The 18,063-nt window shown below is 37.8% G+C and overlaps 1 protein-coding gene across 5 annotated transcripts in view; it reads right to left on the minus strand.

Moving 5' to 3' along the window:
* The window catches only part of TPK1 (thiamin pyrophosphokinase 1), a 384,981-nt gene that overhangs the window by 225,740 nt on the left and 141,178 nt on the right, over window positions 1-18,063 (minus strand). For all 5 annotated transcript variants that reach the window (XR_011566131.1, XM_019959243.2, XM_019959244.2 and 2 more), the window contains exon 4: window positions 13,349-13,418. Coding sequence is in view for 4 of the 5 variants with exons in the window: in XM_019959243.2 (XP_019814802.1) it covers window positions 13,349-13,418 (70 nt within the window). In the remaining variant the exon portion in view is untranslated. The remainder of the gene's footprint in view (window positions 1-13,348; window positions 13,419-18,063) is intronic.

Here is an 18,063-nt window from a genome sequence, read left to right on the forward strand (position 1 = left end):
TAGAAACTAACATGCTGTGAGTATGGCTGGACAGGGCCCCCTCTAGAAACAGAATGGAGTCAAGTTATCGACTCCTGCCACTTAGAGAAACAAGGGCATGGAAGATATTTCCTTAACCACCTCTGCATGTTCCTTCATGTTGTCAATGACATACACAGGACTGTGTATACACAATCACATACACAAGCAACCAGAGACTGCTGACACTTCATATGAAGCACTTAGTGCTGGGCTCACAGAGGTTGACTGCAAGTCCGCTCTTGTTCGTAGAACACAAACTTTGCTGTGCATCTGTTTTCCAGTTTCCTGCTGATGTCTCAAGCCCAACTCCCCAAGCTTCCCACTTATTCTATCAATTATGTTTACAAGGATTTTGTGTTGTCATTGTGTAAACTGGTCAGTTTTTTGTTTTTGTTCTTTACAACCAAGAATTTACAGATACAAAAAATTTAAATAAGTTCCTAGCAACATTAACAGGAGAGCTTTTTATCAGTTTCTAATTCTCCTTCTGGAAAAAACAAAAAACAAAAAACAAAGTATGACTTTACTGGGTCAGAAATATGCTTTTGTATTTAATTTGTGATAGAGAAATACATTACATTTTTAAGGAAATCATGTCTAGTCATGGTTTAATAACTATTAAGTTCAGAGTGAACTAGTTACTGAGGATGAGAGAAAGAAAAGGCCGGAAAATAAGCATTCACAGGGGTTACAGGCTGGTGGAACATGCAAACAGGTGATTTCAGTGTGTTGTGATAAATACTCTGATAAGATAAGGGAAGCACTGGATAAAAGACCATCCAGGAAGGACACTCAGCAGACAAATGGACTAAAAGAGATTTGACAGAAGGTAAAGAATCTTCCTGCAATGCAGAAGACCTGGGATCGATCGCTGGGTTAGGAGGATCCCTTGGGGAAGGGAGTAGCTATCCTCTCCAGTATCCTTGCCTGGGAAACTCTATAGACAGAGGAGCTTGGTGGGCTACAGCCCATGGGGTCACAAAGAGCTGGACACAGTGAGCAACTAACACACTAACCTGGTCAAGAGGGCTTCCTGGCTTGCACTAGTGGTAAAGAACCCACCTGCCGATGCAGAAGACGTAAGAGGCTCAGGTTCAATCCCTGCATCAGGAAGATCCTTTGAAGGAGGAAATGGCAACCCAATCCACCATTCTTGCCTGGAGAATCCCATGGACAGAGGAGCCTGACCAGCTACAGTCCATGGGGTCACAAACACTTGGACATGACTGAAGCGACTTAGTATAATCTGTAAGATAAGAAATCTAGCCAACAAATATCTCTAGTTCATTCAGGGTTTTTTTTTTTTTATACCTTTCATAAATGAACCGTATGCAATGTTCTGTTTTAAAAGTATCTTCATTTGATGTTAAGACTGATGCCTTTATATTTTTAAAAATGTACTGAATATAGTTAATTTACAGTATTTGATTAGCTTCAGGTACACAGCAAACTGATTCAGATGCATGTTCTTTTAAAAATTATTTTCCATTATAGGTTATTACAAGATACTGAAAATAGTTCCCCATGCTATACAGTAGGACTTTGTTGGCTATTTTATATGTTACAGTGTATACATTTTAATTTATACTCCTAATTTACCCCTCCCCCTCGCTTTTCCCTTTGATAATCATAAATTTATTTTCTATGTCTATGAGTCTATTTCTGTTTTGTAAATAAGTTAATTTGCATCATTTTTTAGATTTTACAGATAACTGATATTTGATATTTGTCTTTCTCTGACTCCTTTCACTTAGTATGATAATCTCTAGGTCCGTCAATGTTGCTGTAAATGGCATTATTTCATTATTTTTAATGGCTGAGTAATATTCCATTGTATAGTTATACCACATCTTCTTTATCCATTCAGCTGTCAATGGACACTTATGTTGCTTCCATGTCTTTGCTATTGTGAACACTGGGGTACTTACTGACAGTAAGCATTCTAAAGGTGTTTCAAATAACAGGCTGAGTACGATATCAATATTTAGATGATACAAATATTAAATTATCATTGACAGAGTGTTAATGCTTAAACAACTTCCTCTCTTCATGGCTTCTCTAGCCCTAAGATGCACAGCCCAAGTGTCAGGCACCCTGCCAAGGTATTCGGCAGAAATAGATGGACCCTGATATCCAAGACGGCATCACAGACTCAATGGACATGAGTCTGGGTAAACTCCGGGAGTTGGTGATGGACAGGGAGGCCCGGCATGCTGTAGTTCATGGGGTCGCAAAGAGTTGGACACGATTGAGCGACTGAACTGAACTGAACTGACTGAACTGATATCCAAGGTCAAAAATTAAGAGCTCACAGGTTTAAACCCTGTGCGGAGAGACACCACCTTCTTTGTTACAGTCCAAGGAGAAGCACTGCTCTTCGCACTCAACAGAAGTGCTAACTGCAATTTGAAATCAGAGTTTATAGAGAGTAGCTCAACATTTTTATTAATCATGCTTTTTTACTCTAGCTCCTTTCAGTCTGGGCATTGATAGATTGCTCATTATTTAAGTTCCTTTCCTGACTTTCTCTAGGTCTCTTCTACTTCCTAAGGCAAACAATATCCAAGAGTTAAAGAATTATGATATAAATGTGTGTGTATATGTATATACATGTACTCATACATACATACACTGATCATTTTTTCTCATGGCGGTAAAATATTTTCTTGTAGTTTAGATGCCCTTTCTGAGATTTTTCAGCTTTCTCTTGAATTCTCTGGCTACAGAGGCAAAACTGAAGTTTTCAAGAAACACAACTCTTAGAAGCACAACCAAGGTTTCCAAGTGACAGCTCGGGGCTCATCTTGGTATAATTGCCACTTGTTTAGTTTCCCACAAGCTTCACTGACTAGCCCTTGCTAGCTGAACTCCAGCTGTCACCTTTCCGTCAGTTAACAACAGGAAGGCCACAGCTGGCTTAGGTATGGTCCCATCATCAAGTCAAATTTCATCCCATATAATGAGGTGTCAATAAGTCATACATGCCATCTAGTTGTTGAAGTTATTCCACTTCTTCTTGGCCCAATCTCACAAAACCAAAATTTTAATAATGAAAAATCATACGGGATGAATCAAGGTGTGCTATGTGTGTCTATAAACATACATACATGCTCATTCACTTAAATGCGAATGAAAAATCAGATTCCATCATTTTTTAAAAAATTATATATATATGCACACCATTGTTTAAAAATTATATATATACACACATAATTATATATATGGTATCCTGTGATTATATACTTTATATATACAATGTATAGTATATATTACATACATGTGGTATATATATTATATATTATAAATATACAACATATATGTGGTATTATGTGATTACTCTCAATATTTACTTACCTCAGCAATCTAATAATATATTGAACACAAGCAAAAAAAGTGATGAAATACATGAGTTCTTCAATAGTATTAACAAGTGCTAAAAAAAAAAATCCAAGCTTTTTTAAGGAAAATTAATAGAGCCATGTGTTACTCAAAACTTTTGACAGATGATCCAGGTTTCTCTGAAAAATCATCTGAAGGTAATTTATTTCTGAAGATGCCATCCACAGTACAGGAAAGGAAAAAGGTTTTGTCAGGAACATACTTTATGAAATAGAATAGCCATAAAGAACAATGCCTCTGATTAAATTTAGTTGTAAACTGACTTCCTGCAGCTGCTCAGAATGATCTCACTCTGAAAATTTATTTTGACTTCATGAATGATCTGACAAACACAGCATCTCTGCATATACATTTTCCCCCTCTTCCAATACCCCAAAATGATTCAGAGCCATGCATGGATAACTTTGGGATCTCTGATTTATAGCATCTGATAAACAGATTAAAAAATATTACTTACTAATCCAATCAATAATTCAAGATAAATATGTCCTCACAGTTTGTTGTGTAGGGTTCTTTAATACCAAGACTTCCATTATAAATCTGCTTTTAAATATACTAATCATGTTTACCTTCCATCATTTGACTCAAAGATCCAATAATGTTGACATGCTTACAGAGCTTAGTAATTTGACTGCACAAATACATTTTAATAAAAACTTGCCAAAGAAAATGACTAAATATTGCTTATGCTTAGGCTTATAGAACCAAGCAAACCCAAAGATCTTTGGTTTCTCTTAAGCAAAGTAAATGTTTCCTTTCTATGTATGTTAAAGCATGTGAAAGTGAAGTAGCTCAGTCGTGTCCGACTCTTTGTGACCCACGGACTATAGCCCACCAAGCTCCTCCATCCGTGGGATTCTCCAGGCAAGAATACTGGAGTGGGTTGCCATTTCCTTCTCCAGGGGATCTTCCTGACCCAGGGATCGAACCCAGGTCTCCCACATTGCAGGTAGACACTTTAACCTCTGCGCCACCAAGGAAGCCATGTTAAAGCATAGTACTTTTTCAATTACATCGTGAATACTTGAAAACAAATCCCTATCACAGAGAAAACTATAGTCACAGGTAAGACAAATCAATTGTCACACATATCGGAGGTTATTAAGATTGAGATGTATATTCAGATACTTGACACCAAGTTATTACACAATAGTTTTACTTTTATTGTCTTATTCCATAAAAACCTACAATATTGACCAAGCTTGTACAGAATTTTCACTTGAGAGAAAATATAGGTCTTATATATGAATGTCTACTACTACTTACATAACCCCTAGGGTTGAAGTGACAATGTTGAAATTTTTGTTTGGTTCCAACTAAAAGAACTAACATTCCTCCCAAAGAAACACCTAAAAAATAACAGATTGCCACAATAAAGGCAATTCTTAAGAATCAAGTCCATCAGTTGCATTATGCTGTTCAGTTGCTAAGTCAGGTCCGACACTTTGCGACCCAAGGACTTCAGCACACCAGGCTTCCCTGCCCTCAATCTTTCCTGGCATCCGGGTCTTTTTCAATGAGTCAGCTCTTCGCATCAGGTAGCCAAAGTATTGCAGCTTCAGCCATTAGTCCTTCTAATGAACATTCAGGGTTGATTTCCTTTAAGACTGACTGGTTTAATCTCCTTGCTGTGCAAAGGCCTCTGAAGAGTCTTCTCCAGCACCACAATATGAAAGCATCAATACAAACAAACAAAATAGTGGTGTATCTATATAATGGAGCCCTACTCAACAGTAAAAATATTCAAACTACACACAACAACAAGATGAAAAGCATTTGATAGGGTAAAAAAGTCAGACAAAAGAAACAAACCCTGTAATACCATTCTTATGATATTCTAGAAGGTTGCAGGAGCCAGAGAGTAAGGGATCAACTGCCAAGGACACAGGAAGGAAATCTGGGGGATGGCAGACATCTTGACTGTGGTCATGAATACAACTGTTCACCAGTTCAAAACCAATTCAGCTCTATGTTTAAAATCAATTTTATTGTGTGAAATTATTCCTGAACAAAGCTGATTAAAAACAAAAAAGAATCACAGAAGCCAGACATCATATTCCATGATTCTAACCACAATATGATAAGCTCTTACAAGCTTCCTAAGTGGTTGTACAATTACTGCACAGAGAATATTAACTATGAAAGACTATTTACAGCTCATATACTTATCCAATTATTCTATAATTCATCACACACCATAGCTTTGAAGGGCCACCCTCCATCCTCTTAACTCATCCAAGTCTTATATAATCAGCCCCAAGAGTGATACGTTTCCTCATCATGATTTCTCTGAGTTAATGCTAGAAGATAGATCTCTTCCTAAAAGGTCACATTTCAAGAAACTGCAGCCCATGAAGTGAAATGACTTGCAACACACCTCATAGTAATAAAGTCACAGAATCCGATTCTGAATGCTGACCTAACTAATGAGTCCATGCATACTCTCACTAAACAATTCCCAACCTGGACACCCAGGCTACCTGCCTGAAAAGAGAGGGACTGAGAGCACAAAATTGCTACTGTTCCTCAAGTACGAATTAGAATACAGTGTAACGTAAGACATTCCAGAAGTAAGCCAGACATACTACTACTCATAAGTTCAGACAAAAAAACAGAAACTGTTTTGAGATATAAGCTATGGCTGGTTTATGCATGCTAATAATATTAAAATATATACTTATATTTACATATATCCCCAAAGTTTCTTCTCTAGCACCAAGACACTTCCAATAGCTGATGCTGTAGCTTAAAAATCCCTGACTCTTAAAAAAAAAAAAAAAAAAAAACCTTAGTCTTTGTGACATTTCTGCCAAAATATCAAAGAAAAATCATTAATTCAATAAATCCTTGGATGCTCATTAATGTACTGGGTATTACAAGGCACATAAAGAAGATTAATTATGATCACCACCTTCCAGGAGTTCACCACCTAAGGAGGGAGATAAGATACATCTACATACAGCTAAATCACAAGATAAAATGGGAAAGTAAATAATTACCAAGTATTATGCAAAGTTACAGGACAAGAGATCACCAGAAATTTACAACCTAGTAAAAGGTATGTCTTTACAGCTCTAAATCAAGGTAAAATGTTAACGTAACACTGTAATTTATAAGTACCACTATGGCATAAGAGATGTCCAGGCCGGGCAGAGAGGGGAGCCCTCATGGGGCAGACAGCATTTCAGCTGGACAGTTTTCCTACAAAAAAAGTTAGCATATGCAGTGAGTGAGTGAGTGAAGTCGCTCAGTCGTATGGAGCTCTCTGCGACCCCATGGACCGGAGCCTATCAGGCTCCTCCATCCATGGGATTTTCCAGGCAAGAGTACTGGAGTGGGTTGCCATTGCCTTCTCCAGCGATCTTCCCAACCCAGGAATCGAACCCGGGTCTCCTGCATTGTAGGCAGACACTTTTACCATCTGAGATACCAGAGAAACATATGCAAAGGCTCTATAAATTCTGACCAGTAAGAATGGACAGCCAGACAGTGGGAATGGATTATGGGTGGTACCAACGTGTTCAAGCTGAAGACCAGCCTGAGAAAGGGTCTGGACCCAGGCAGTGGGGAGAAAGTGTTTGGGAGAACACAGGAAGGAGACTGGGCATGGCTGGTGAGATCGGCAAAAGCCAAACACTGATTCTCAGGGAACAGAAACTTGGTGCTAGTGGTAAAGAAGACCCCCTAGAGGAGGAAATGGCAACCCACTCCAGTATTGTCTGGAGAATCCTGTGGACAGAGGAGCCTGGTGGGCTACAGTCCATGAGGCTGCAGAGAGTCAGAAATGACTGAAGTGACTCAGCACGCACACATATTTATAAACCCATCCAAATGCCTAACTATTAAAGGTATTCAATAAATGCTTGAACGAATGAATGAATCACAAGTTAAATGCTACATTCTTATTTCTGTCAATGGGTTATCATAGAGAGAAAAAAGCTTTCTGTTTAAGTCAGTTTGCCTTAACTAGATTCTAACAGAATAAAGTTTACAATTGCTTACCTACCTTTAAAGGCATTATTTTTTTTAAATGATCAATATAAGCTATATCTCCCACGTTGTCACACTACTTATGTTGTACTATAGATTTTGTCTCTGTATAGTTCTTATTTTCTCTTCTACTTAATTCCATAACTCTCTTCATCTCTTAAAGTAATTAGTGTGACTGCAATTCTCCTATAAGCACCTCCAGTAATGTTTCTTCCATTTTTTTTTCAGATTCAGAAGAGCTGAGGAGTCTTTATCCCAAAAAAATGTCCATCTACTAAAAATTCAATGTATTATGATTTTATTTTATGAAGCCCAAAAGTAGAGAAAAAAAATCTAACATTCACTAGGTCAGACAGTAGTTTCCTTTGAGGGTGGGTTGGCAATAATGGAGAACATGAGGAAGGTAGCCCAGTGCTGGGATAATACTCTTGCTGGTCTCAGTACCGTTTACATTACTGTGCCCTCCTTTGTGAAAATTCACTGAGTTTTATCATTCCAGACTTCTCTGGTGCCTCAGACGGTAAAGCGTCTGCCTACAATGCGGGAGACCTGGGTTCGATGCCTGAGTTTTATCATTATACCTGTGCAATTCTCTGTGTGTCTGTATGCTTGTTTTTAATATTCATTATGACTTCCCAGGTGGCACTAGTGGTAGAGGCAGGGGACGTAAGCGATGTGGGTTCCACCCCTGAGTCGGGAAGATCCCCTGGAGGACGGCATGACAACCCACTCCAGTATTCTTGCCTGGAGAATCCCAGGGACAGGGGAGCCTGGCGGGCTACAGTCTGTGGGGGTCGCAAAGGGTCAGACGCAACTGGAGCAACCCAGCACACACGCACACGCATGCAGTGGGCAATGCTGGCAGTTACAGTCACAGCTGACTGCTCTTCAGACCCTGGTTAAAAACTGACTAGAGCAGCACCTGCTCTTCTCGTAGAAAGACAGTGAAAGTGAGGTCCCTCACTCGTGTCCGACTCTGTGCGACCCCATGGACTGGAGCCTCCTAGGCTCCTCTGTCCACGGAATTTTCCAGGCAAGAGTACTGGAGTGGGCTGCCATTTCCTTCTCTTAGAGTATCTGTTAAAGATGCAGAAAAAAAGAGTAACTGGGGTATGGGAGGAGAGCGGTGGGGGTATGCGGGGAGAGCATAACCCTCCCGTCATCACTATCACTTACTAGTATGAACAACAACCATGCAATATTCTTCAGTGTGGACAATTTACACTTTTCTGACCTAATACAATGTCAATAAAACCACCAATACAAAAATGAAACAAACCTCCAATGCCTATCAATGATGAACAAGAAAAAAGTCTGCTCCACAAAACCTTCCTAGCGATTCCTACCCTGCTTCTCTTGTATTTTCCCCCCTCATCTCTGCGTCCTGTGATTATTCTGATCATGGGGCCAGGCTTCACCATCTGGATTCTGACCAGGATTTACCTACTTGAGAGAAGACAGGAGGCAGATGCTGTGAGGCCTCCAAAGGACTTTCAGTCACAGACCACTACCAATACATAAATGTGAGACTGGAGTCAGTATCAGGCTGCAGCTTTAGAACTAGGGGTATTAGTCTACACATCTTACCCAAACTTACTACTCCACATTTCCAAAAACAGACATCTGGGCTGAGGGAAACAGTTAAGAGTATACAAGTCTCACTGTATGAAGACTGAGTCTTCATAAAATTCCTTCCTCTTTCATCTCAAGTCTACAACCACTGCTCAGATCCAGCTCTCACTGGCAGTGCCCATTCTGTGTCTCGCTGACTGGATCTCCACCCTCCTCAGTCTCATATACAGACTGAACATACCCTCAAATCAGAACCTATCAGCTCTCAGAGTAGAGGCAATCTTGTTACCCAAAATACACAGGCCATCAGTCAAAGTCACTCAAAACCTTAGGGAAGAGAGAACAGAACAACTGTAACCAAATATCCATTAACAAATATGTTTTGAGTGTCTAATACTCTCAGGAAATTTTCTAGGCACAAGGGAATTTACATTCATTGAGGTTACATTCACCGGAACAAGAAATATTAGTCATATTTTCTGAAGTCCAATGGCAGAACTCAATGGAACTCTTTGCTATGTAGGGAGATGTAACAGGTAATTTTTATTTTCTTCTTTCTGTTTCTCCCAACTCACTAATACACACTCAAATCATCACGCATTGCTTTCAACAGTAAACAAAAACATTCAGGGCTTATTTAAAAGAAAAACACCTTGTAAATGGAGAGCGGTAACCTTGATGCAAGTGAAAGAGGAGAGTGAAAAAGCTGGCTTAAAGCTCAACATTCAGAAAACTAAGATCATGGCATCTGGTCCCATCACTTCATGGGAAATAGATGGGGAAACAGTGCAAACAGTGTCAGACTTTAGTTTTGGGGGCTCCAAAAATCACTGCAGATGGTGACTGCAGCCATGACATTAAAAGACACTTACTCCTTGGAAGGAAAGTTATGACCAACCTAGAGAGCATATTAAAAAGCAGAGACATTACTTTGCAAACAAAGGTCTGTCTAGTCAAGGCTATGATTTTTCCAGTGGTCATGTATGGATGTGAGAGTTGGACTATAAAAAAAGCTGAGCACTGAAGAATTGATGCTTTTGAACTGTGGTGCTGGAGAAGACTCTTGAGAGTCCCTCGGACTGCAAGGAGATCCAATCAGTCCATCCTAAAGGAGATGAGTCCTGGGTGTTCACTGGAAGGACTGATGCTAAAGCTGAAACTCCAATACTTTGGCCATCTCATGTGAAGTGTTGACTCATTGGAAAAGACCAATGCTGGGAGGGACTGGGGGCAGGCGGAGAAGGGGACGACAGAGGATGAGATGACTGGGTGGCATCACCAACTCGATGGACTGAGTTTGGGTAAACTCTGGGAGTTGGTGATGGACAGGGAGGCCTGGCGTGCCGCGATTCATGGGGTGGCAAAGAGTCGGACACGACTGAGCAACTGAACTAAACTGAACTGCACCTTCAAAGTTGACACAAAGACAAACCTTTGTGAAAGATGCAGAAGGCTGAATGCATTCAATACAGGATCAGACATGAGGTTACCACTGAATTTCCCTCAGCACCATCCCTCTGCAAACCCTGCTCCTCTGCTACTGTCTGCATCAAGTCTTCCTTCTTTCCATTCCTAATGTGTAAAGATCCCACTTTCTCTCCAATTAAAGATGATTCCCTACATATTCATGCTTTATTGCATAATTCTAAGGTATTATATTGTAGATTAGGACAGTGAATAAATAAAAATCAAGAACAAGTGAAGCAGTGGTCCACATCCTTAACTTGGCTTTCCAAAACTCATGAATATTTCTTCTCTTTCCATTGTAAAGCTTTTCTGTTAAAAATACAGCTAACAGGAACCATGTTTAGTCAGCTACGTCCAATTAGTTCAACAGGTTAGTGTTTGGATTTAATGAGATTTATTCCAAGGCTTTAATTCCCACATGAAGCAGTTAGCCTCACTCATCTCCCTTTAAGGACTCTACCCTCACCCCAGCCAACCATGCCCGCAAGTTTCAGACGTGCACCACGGCAAACACATTATTATAACTCAGAAATCAACACCAAGTACATTTTCTTCTTAAACATCTTCATATACAGACACATAGTTGTTAGATAAATCATACAAATCTTCTTGGAAGAGTTCCCTAAGGTTACTTATAAATGTGTTCAAAAGTACTGGAAATGATTCCTTTGAAATTTGGGCAAAAATAATGGCACTCATTCCCAAATTGGTGATGTGCGTTATTTTCAAATGAGAGTAAATATGTTGGATGTTATCTGTCTTACTAGTGTCCAGTTCCATCCAATAAAAGTAATCAGGACCAAAATCTATGTTTTTTCATAGGCATTCTAGACGGTTCTTATGCTCAAGGAAGACTGAAAACTGTGTCAATTCCTTTCACAGCTCTGCTTCATACAATTATATTCATAAGCTACACCCATCATTAGAGAAATGGCACTCGGTACCAGATTGCTGGTCAGCAAAAGCACCTGTTCAAATCTTGCCTTCATGGCCATTATGCTCCACACTGCAAAAATTGGCTGGACACTTCTTATAACACATACTTGAGTATTTTTTCACATCCTGCCCATGTCAGGTTGTAGGAAATACAGTCAAAGGAATCCACAAAGTTTAAAAATAAAGAAGCACAAGTCTATTCTCTATGTCTGTTTCTCCACTGTTGCCCTGTGAATAAATTCTTCAGTACCATTTTTCTAGATTCCGTATATATGTGTTAGAATACGGTATGCATCTTTCTCTTTCTGACTCACATCACTCTATATAGTAGGTTCTAGGTTCATCCACCTCACTAGAACTGACTCAAATGTATTCCTTTTTATGGTTGAGTAATATTGCATTGTGTATACATATCACAACTTCTTTATCCATTCATCTGTCGATGGACATCCAGGTTGCTTCCATGTTCCAGCTATTGTAAATAGTGCTGCAATGAACAAGGGGATACATGCGGCTCTTTCACTGTTGGTTTCCTCAGGGTATATGCCCAGGAGTGGGTCATATGGTGGTTTTATTCCTAGTTTTATAAGGAATCTCCACACTGTCCTCCATATGTAAAATAGAGAGCCAACAGGAATTTGCTGTATGGCTCAGGAAACTCAAACAGGGGCTCTATATCACCCTAGAAATGTGAGATGGGGGGGAGATGGGAGGGAGTTTCAAAAGGGAAGGGATATATGTATACCTATGGCCAATCTATGCTGAGGTTTCACAGAAAACACAAAAATTCTGTAAAGCAATTATCCTTCAATAAAAAATAAATTCATTAAAAAAAAAAGTACAGACTTCTACTTCTAAGTCCTGGGGGTGTGATAATGTACAGGATTCTGACAATAGTTAACAATGCCACCTTACATGTTTGAAAATTGTTGAAAATAAATCTTAAAAGTTCTTATCAAAAAAAATAAATAAAAAGCACGACATGTTAATAATTTAAACTGCTTCCTAGGCTGTCACTGTGGCTATATTTTTTGATTATACATCTACATATGTCCAATCTCAAAGAAAACATGCCTTTCTTCTATAAGCAACCAGGTGCTTTCAAAAAGCATCTCCATTAGAAATGTGAAGTAAAAATTTTGATGTCATAAAGACGTATTTTACCTCATTTCAAAATATGTGTATTTAATTCATACCCATGATATGCTGAATCATAATACTTTGATTTTTTACAGCAAGGAGGTGATTTCTCAAACTGTAAATATTCTAGTGCATTTAGTAACACACGTGGAACTTAATTTCATAGCTAGTCTACTTATACCTACACTATAAATTGTCTTTGCCAAGAGGATGAACTAGACACATGTTGGCAGTGAGCTAGATTTAAATTGTGCTTTCATCAAACATATTCTCATGTCTAAAAATAGCTCACCATATCTAAAAATAGCTCACCATGCCAAAATCTGGAAAACCAGAGTGTACAGGTGACAAATCATTAAGAAATAAATTAGTTCTCTCTTAAAAGTGCACGTGTGCACAACTCAGAACTAAGTTAAATTATGCTGAGTTTTACTCAATACTATTATAAAAATCTTGCACCTTCTACAACAGGATTTTATATAAGATCAATTTGTATTCCTTTAAACTATTTGAATAAAAACTCAAGTTACCATTATTTTAGTCAATATCAAAAGTCCTCACATGTACTGATATTTGATAATGTTATTTTAAAAGACTTTTGAAATAGAATTTTTTTAAGAAGAGTATGATTGGCCTATTTCTATTAACAAATACCACTCAAAGCAAAGACTAATACAACATGGTTAAGCAGTTTGCTCTCTCTCTGAGGTGGTTTTCTGTAAGAATTTGAAGGAAAATGAACAACCACAATTTACTAAGAAAAAAATAAAACAAGCTCAAAAGCAGAACTGATGTAACAGACACTGGCTGAAAGAAAGCTTACCTCTCCCTCTCTCCTTCTGTGACGTCATATAAGTGGTTGGCACCTCCATCAGCACAGGCTCTTAAAAGAGCTTCAAAAAGAAAAAACAAAGAATCTTTCAATATAGGAAGCTCAGAGCAGCATTCTATCACACGATGAATGTTAAAACACTCAGACACACACACGGTCATGCTTCCCTCCACATTTCACATTCAGCCAACAATGTTGCTAGAACTAAAAACCATTGTACCCATCACACACACAAATAAGACAGAATTGCCTAAGACAAAGTACATTTCCTTTTTCCACCTTTTCCAATTCCTCCTATTAAATAAAGAGGAAGACATATGATATCCTCAGCAACCCTTAAAGCTTGCTTTTTCTTCTTTTTAACAGAAGACAGGCCTTGGGCTCAAAGGCAAGAGGACATAGCTTATAACTTTCCTCCTTAATTTTATGAGTTTTTTAGAAAGTTTTTATTTACGGCAGATTTTAAGAGTTTCCATAGGGCTTGCCTGGTAGCTCAGTCAGTAAAGAATCTGCCTGCAGTACAGGAGACCTGGGTTCAATCCCTGGGTCAAGAAGATCCCCTGGAGAAGGAAATGGCAACCCACTCCAGTATCCTTGCCTGGAAAATTCTACGGACAGGGGAGCCTGGCAGGCTGCAGTCCATGGGGCTGCAAAGAGTTGGGCATGACTGGGCGACTTTCACTTTCAAGGGTTTCCATATTTTATTGTGATACAGAAGGTTCCTCTTAAAAATAAATCATAAGCATAACACGGTAAGTTTACTCTAAAATATGAAGTAACTAATAATCTAGATATGTGTGACTGTAAAAATAGAGGTGTTACAAAATTGACTGAAACTTGGAAAAAATCCTAAGATATCAAATAAAGCAAAAAAAGCCCAGCTGCCCCTCTAACTGGGACTTTTTATTGCTTGCCTTCTCATGTATTTTCTGTGATATCACCCTAGGATTTGAAGTTACTGGTCAATCATTCCTTGAAATTGTTTTAATCCATGGTCTACTATCTCTGTTGTTACTTCTCTAATATCTAATTTTCCTAGAAATGTCAGTCTTAGCATCAATTCATCCCCTTTATTCTTTTCTTTAATAAAAAAATCTTTTACCTATTAATTTCAAATCAAACTTTTTATTTTAAATCCTGGGTGATACACGAGAGAATGTTGAGATGTCTAAAGAGGCTAATTCCTCACCCTGAACAAACCAAAGTCTTATTCCTGTTCCCACAAAGCTGTTAAAACCAATCACAAGGCCATAAAAATAAGCAAAGAGCATGGACACCAGCAGTTTCAGAAGAAATAAACTACAGTTGGCCCTCCAGATCCAAAGGTTTCTAATACACGGACTGCTCTTGGATCTGTGAAAGTGAAATCCGTGGATGCAGAGGGCCAACTGTATTCCTTTACCATTTCACATAAGTGACTTCAGCGTCTGTGGATTTTGGTATCTCAGGGGATCCAGCCTCTCACAGAAACCAAGAGACAGCTGTATTTTTTAGAGCTACCTCTTCATTGAATTACACTGATGAGATCACCTTCCCATTCTGCAAATTTAGCTATACACTTAAAAGAGTGTTTATATTCAGTCATATCTACCTCCAGATTTCTAGGTAATCACTGACAGGTGGGGTGAAAGGATAACAAACTGATCATATTGGCATGGTAAAGATCCCAGTGAATTTTCTGCTCATCCATGATATACATAAGATAGTTTTCTGGGTCCTACATTACATCAGAAATAAAACAGAGACCAAGTTGGGGGGAAAAAAGATATTCTTTTTTTGCTTCAGCTTCTTCATCTGTAAACTGTAATAGTATCACCTTCGACAGAGTCATTAAGCAATTAATGACAACTGTTTGTCATTATATAATGATATATCGTGCTCATCACAGTACTGGAGCATAGTAAGCATTCAACAAACATTAGTCCTCTTTCTCCACTCCTGTTAAAATGAAAATAAACACTAAAAAAGCATTGTGTTCCTAGAAAAGTCTAAGGTTCTTAAAAAGTGCAAAACAAAAATAAGAGGTTTTACAAACATATCTAAGAGAGATGTATCATTTTACCAATTAACCAACAACACACATTTCCCTTTAAAGAATGGGACTCAAATTCAAGTTATACCATAAACATAACTTGCAGAACATCGTAAAATATTCTGTACGTTTCCTAAATATCAAAAACTAAAATTTCAAAGACATCAAAAGCTAAATGGATAAAGAATCTCACACATAAAAGACTCAGCCAAACAAATGAACAGGGAGATGGGAAATACTGATAAATAGAAACAGATGGTAAAACTATCAGTAATTACCCTCAGAGTACATAAAACATTTCTCTGTAAACAAAATTTACACATCTATGGGATCTTTTTATGTAAAAATTGAGTCACTGAAGTAAAATTAAAATATAAAAGTAGTGGCCAAGGATTGTCAACAGTGACTTGTCAAGTTATTGCACTATATTATTTTGCAGAGATCAGATGAATTTAACATTTATACCTATTATGTGGCAGGCCCTAAACAGAACAGAAAGATGAATACCAGAAAGAACTAGCTCTCCAGACTCTCACTTTCGTGGAAAAAGGAGAAACAGAATTGCATACATGCATCGCACTGTAGATGCTGATGAGGGCCAGGACAGAAGGAACGCAACGCAATGCAACAGGGAGAGGAGAGATTAATTCAGTGGACAAATCTGTAACACTGTTATTATTAACTCTTGTTCAGTTAAAAATCAGTGTTACTTTTATTATCCAAAATTGTTTCCCCATGCCTATTATTTCTCATACCCTGATTTAAATTGGTATTTTTAGAGCAGTTAATTAAAAGAGAAACACCTAAGTCAGAGGAAGTAAATTTATACACATCTATTCCTGTTTTAAGGGCTTCCCAGGTGGCTCAATGGTAAAGAATCTGCCTGACAATGCAGGAAACGCCACTTAGATCCTTGGGTTGGGAAGATCCCCTGGAGAAGAAAATGGCAACCCACTCTAGTATTCTTGCCTGGGAAATCCCATGGACAGAGGAACCCGGTGGGCTACAGTCTGCGGGGTTGTGCAAAAAATCAAACATGACTGAGTGACTGAACAAACAAACAAAATTCCTGCTTTAAATGGCTTCATAAAATCTGTGGACCACTCTTTCGTTACCTAGAAGCTGGGATTGGGGTACAAGCCATCTGTAAGAAAAAAAATAAGTTCCAGTACCTCCTAAAGCTATTTTATTTTGTTATGAATAATGTTTATCAAAAAAAGATACTTAACCACTTTTAAATCTCACTTTTAAATCCAATTAAAGTATTTCCCATATACTTAAATAAAATGGCATTTGGAAAATAAAGTTTCACGCATGCATTACATAATGCTGGCAGGAATTTGTTGACAGCAACTTGAAACCTGAGTAAAGAAATATCACTATTAATGAAAGCAACCAACTTGAAAAAAAATAAGTAAAGAACTAAAAAAAGTAAAGGACATTCTCAAATAAGATATTTTTGATAAATCATGAGTCAGCCTCAAATATATACTCACTCCATCATCATTTAAATTATGCCAAGCTTTAATGAATAGAAGTTACTGCATGAGTTATTCTTAATGTAAAATTTTTATTGGCTTATACAGCAAAATTTTTGCAGATTTATCAAATACTACAACTTCAATGGTTGAATAGTTGTTTATTATGCATCAGTCTGATATGAGCTGAAGACTAACATACATTAAAATCTGTACATCAACTTTATATATTGGTACTACCAGTAAGCATATTAAATACATCTTCAACATTTTTTTTTAACCTGGCATCATATAAATGACTGTTACTGACAAATACTGAAGAGTTTGACTCACAATCAGAGGCTAATCGGTTACTTCATTAATTTCTATTGAATAAAGTTGGACATAAATAATTTGATTTTCTGAAAAGCAGACTATTAAATTGGTTTCAAGTATTAAGATGGAAGAAAAAGTAAACTAAAGTGAAAGAAATATTTTTCAGTCTTAGCCATCTGAAAGATACATTTTGATTCCAGTCTAGATCACCTACTTATTAGTCTTATGACCGAACTACTCCCAAGTACACTGATTCTAATGCAAAATAAAGAGTATTATATATATTTTACCAAACTCACGAAATGTTTCAGGAACTGGAGAGACAACAAAGATAAAATGAGAAGGAAGTAACATGGGGAAACAAATTCTCTTATATGCTGTTGATAAAATTATAATTTTGAGAGACAGTTTGGCAGATTTATAAAAATTTAAACGTGCACAACCTTTGATCCAGAAATTCTATGTAGTCTCTATAAAACTTGCCCAAATTCACAGGACATATAGACAAAGATAGTCACTGTGATATTATGTGTAATCCTGAAAAAACTGCCAGCAAACTTAAATATCAGCAGTTGAATATTGGTAAAATATATCAAGACTCTTGTACAGAACCATATATTTTTTTAAAGTAGCTCATATGTATTTATATGGTACTTCTGCAGAAGACAGGGTTAAGGTAAAGATTTATTTTTTGCATAACTAATTTTCATCAAGGTAACCCCACTCTTGCACTCTCTACCTATAAGTGGCATTAAATCTTACCCAGATTTGGCACATGGCTCAATCCATGATGTTATATACCCTGCCCAGAGAGACTGATTCAGAGACAGAGATGTGATCCAATCAAAGGTAATGAATCCTAAGGAGACCTCCCGGGTTCT

The sequence above is a fragment of the Bos indicus genome, chromosome 4 (assembly GCF_029378745.1).
Source record: "Bos indicus isolate NIAB-ARS_2022 breed Sahiwal x Tharparkar chromosome 4, NIAB-ARS_B.indTharparkar_mat_pri_1.0, whole genome shotgun sequence".
Taxonomy (NCBI): Eukaryota; Metazoa; Chordata; class Mammalia; order Artiodactyla; family Bovidae; genus Bos; species Bos indicus.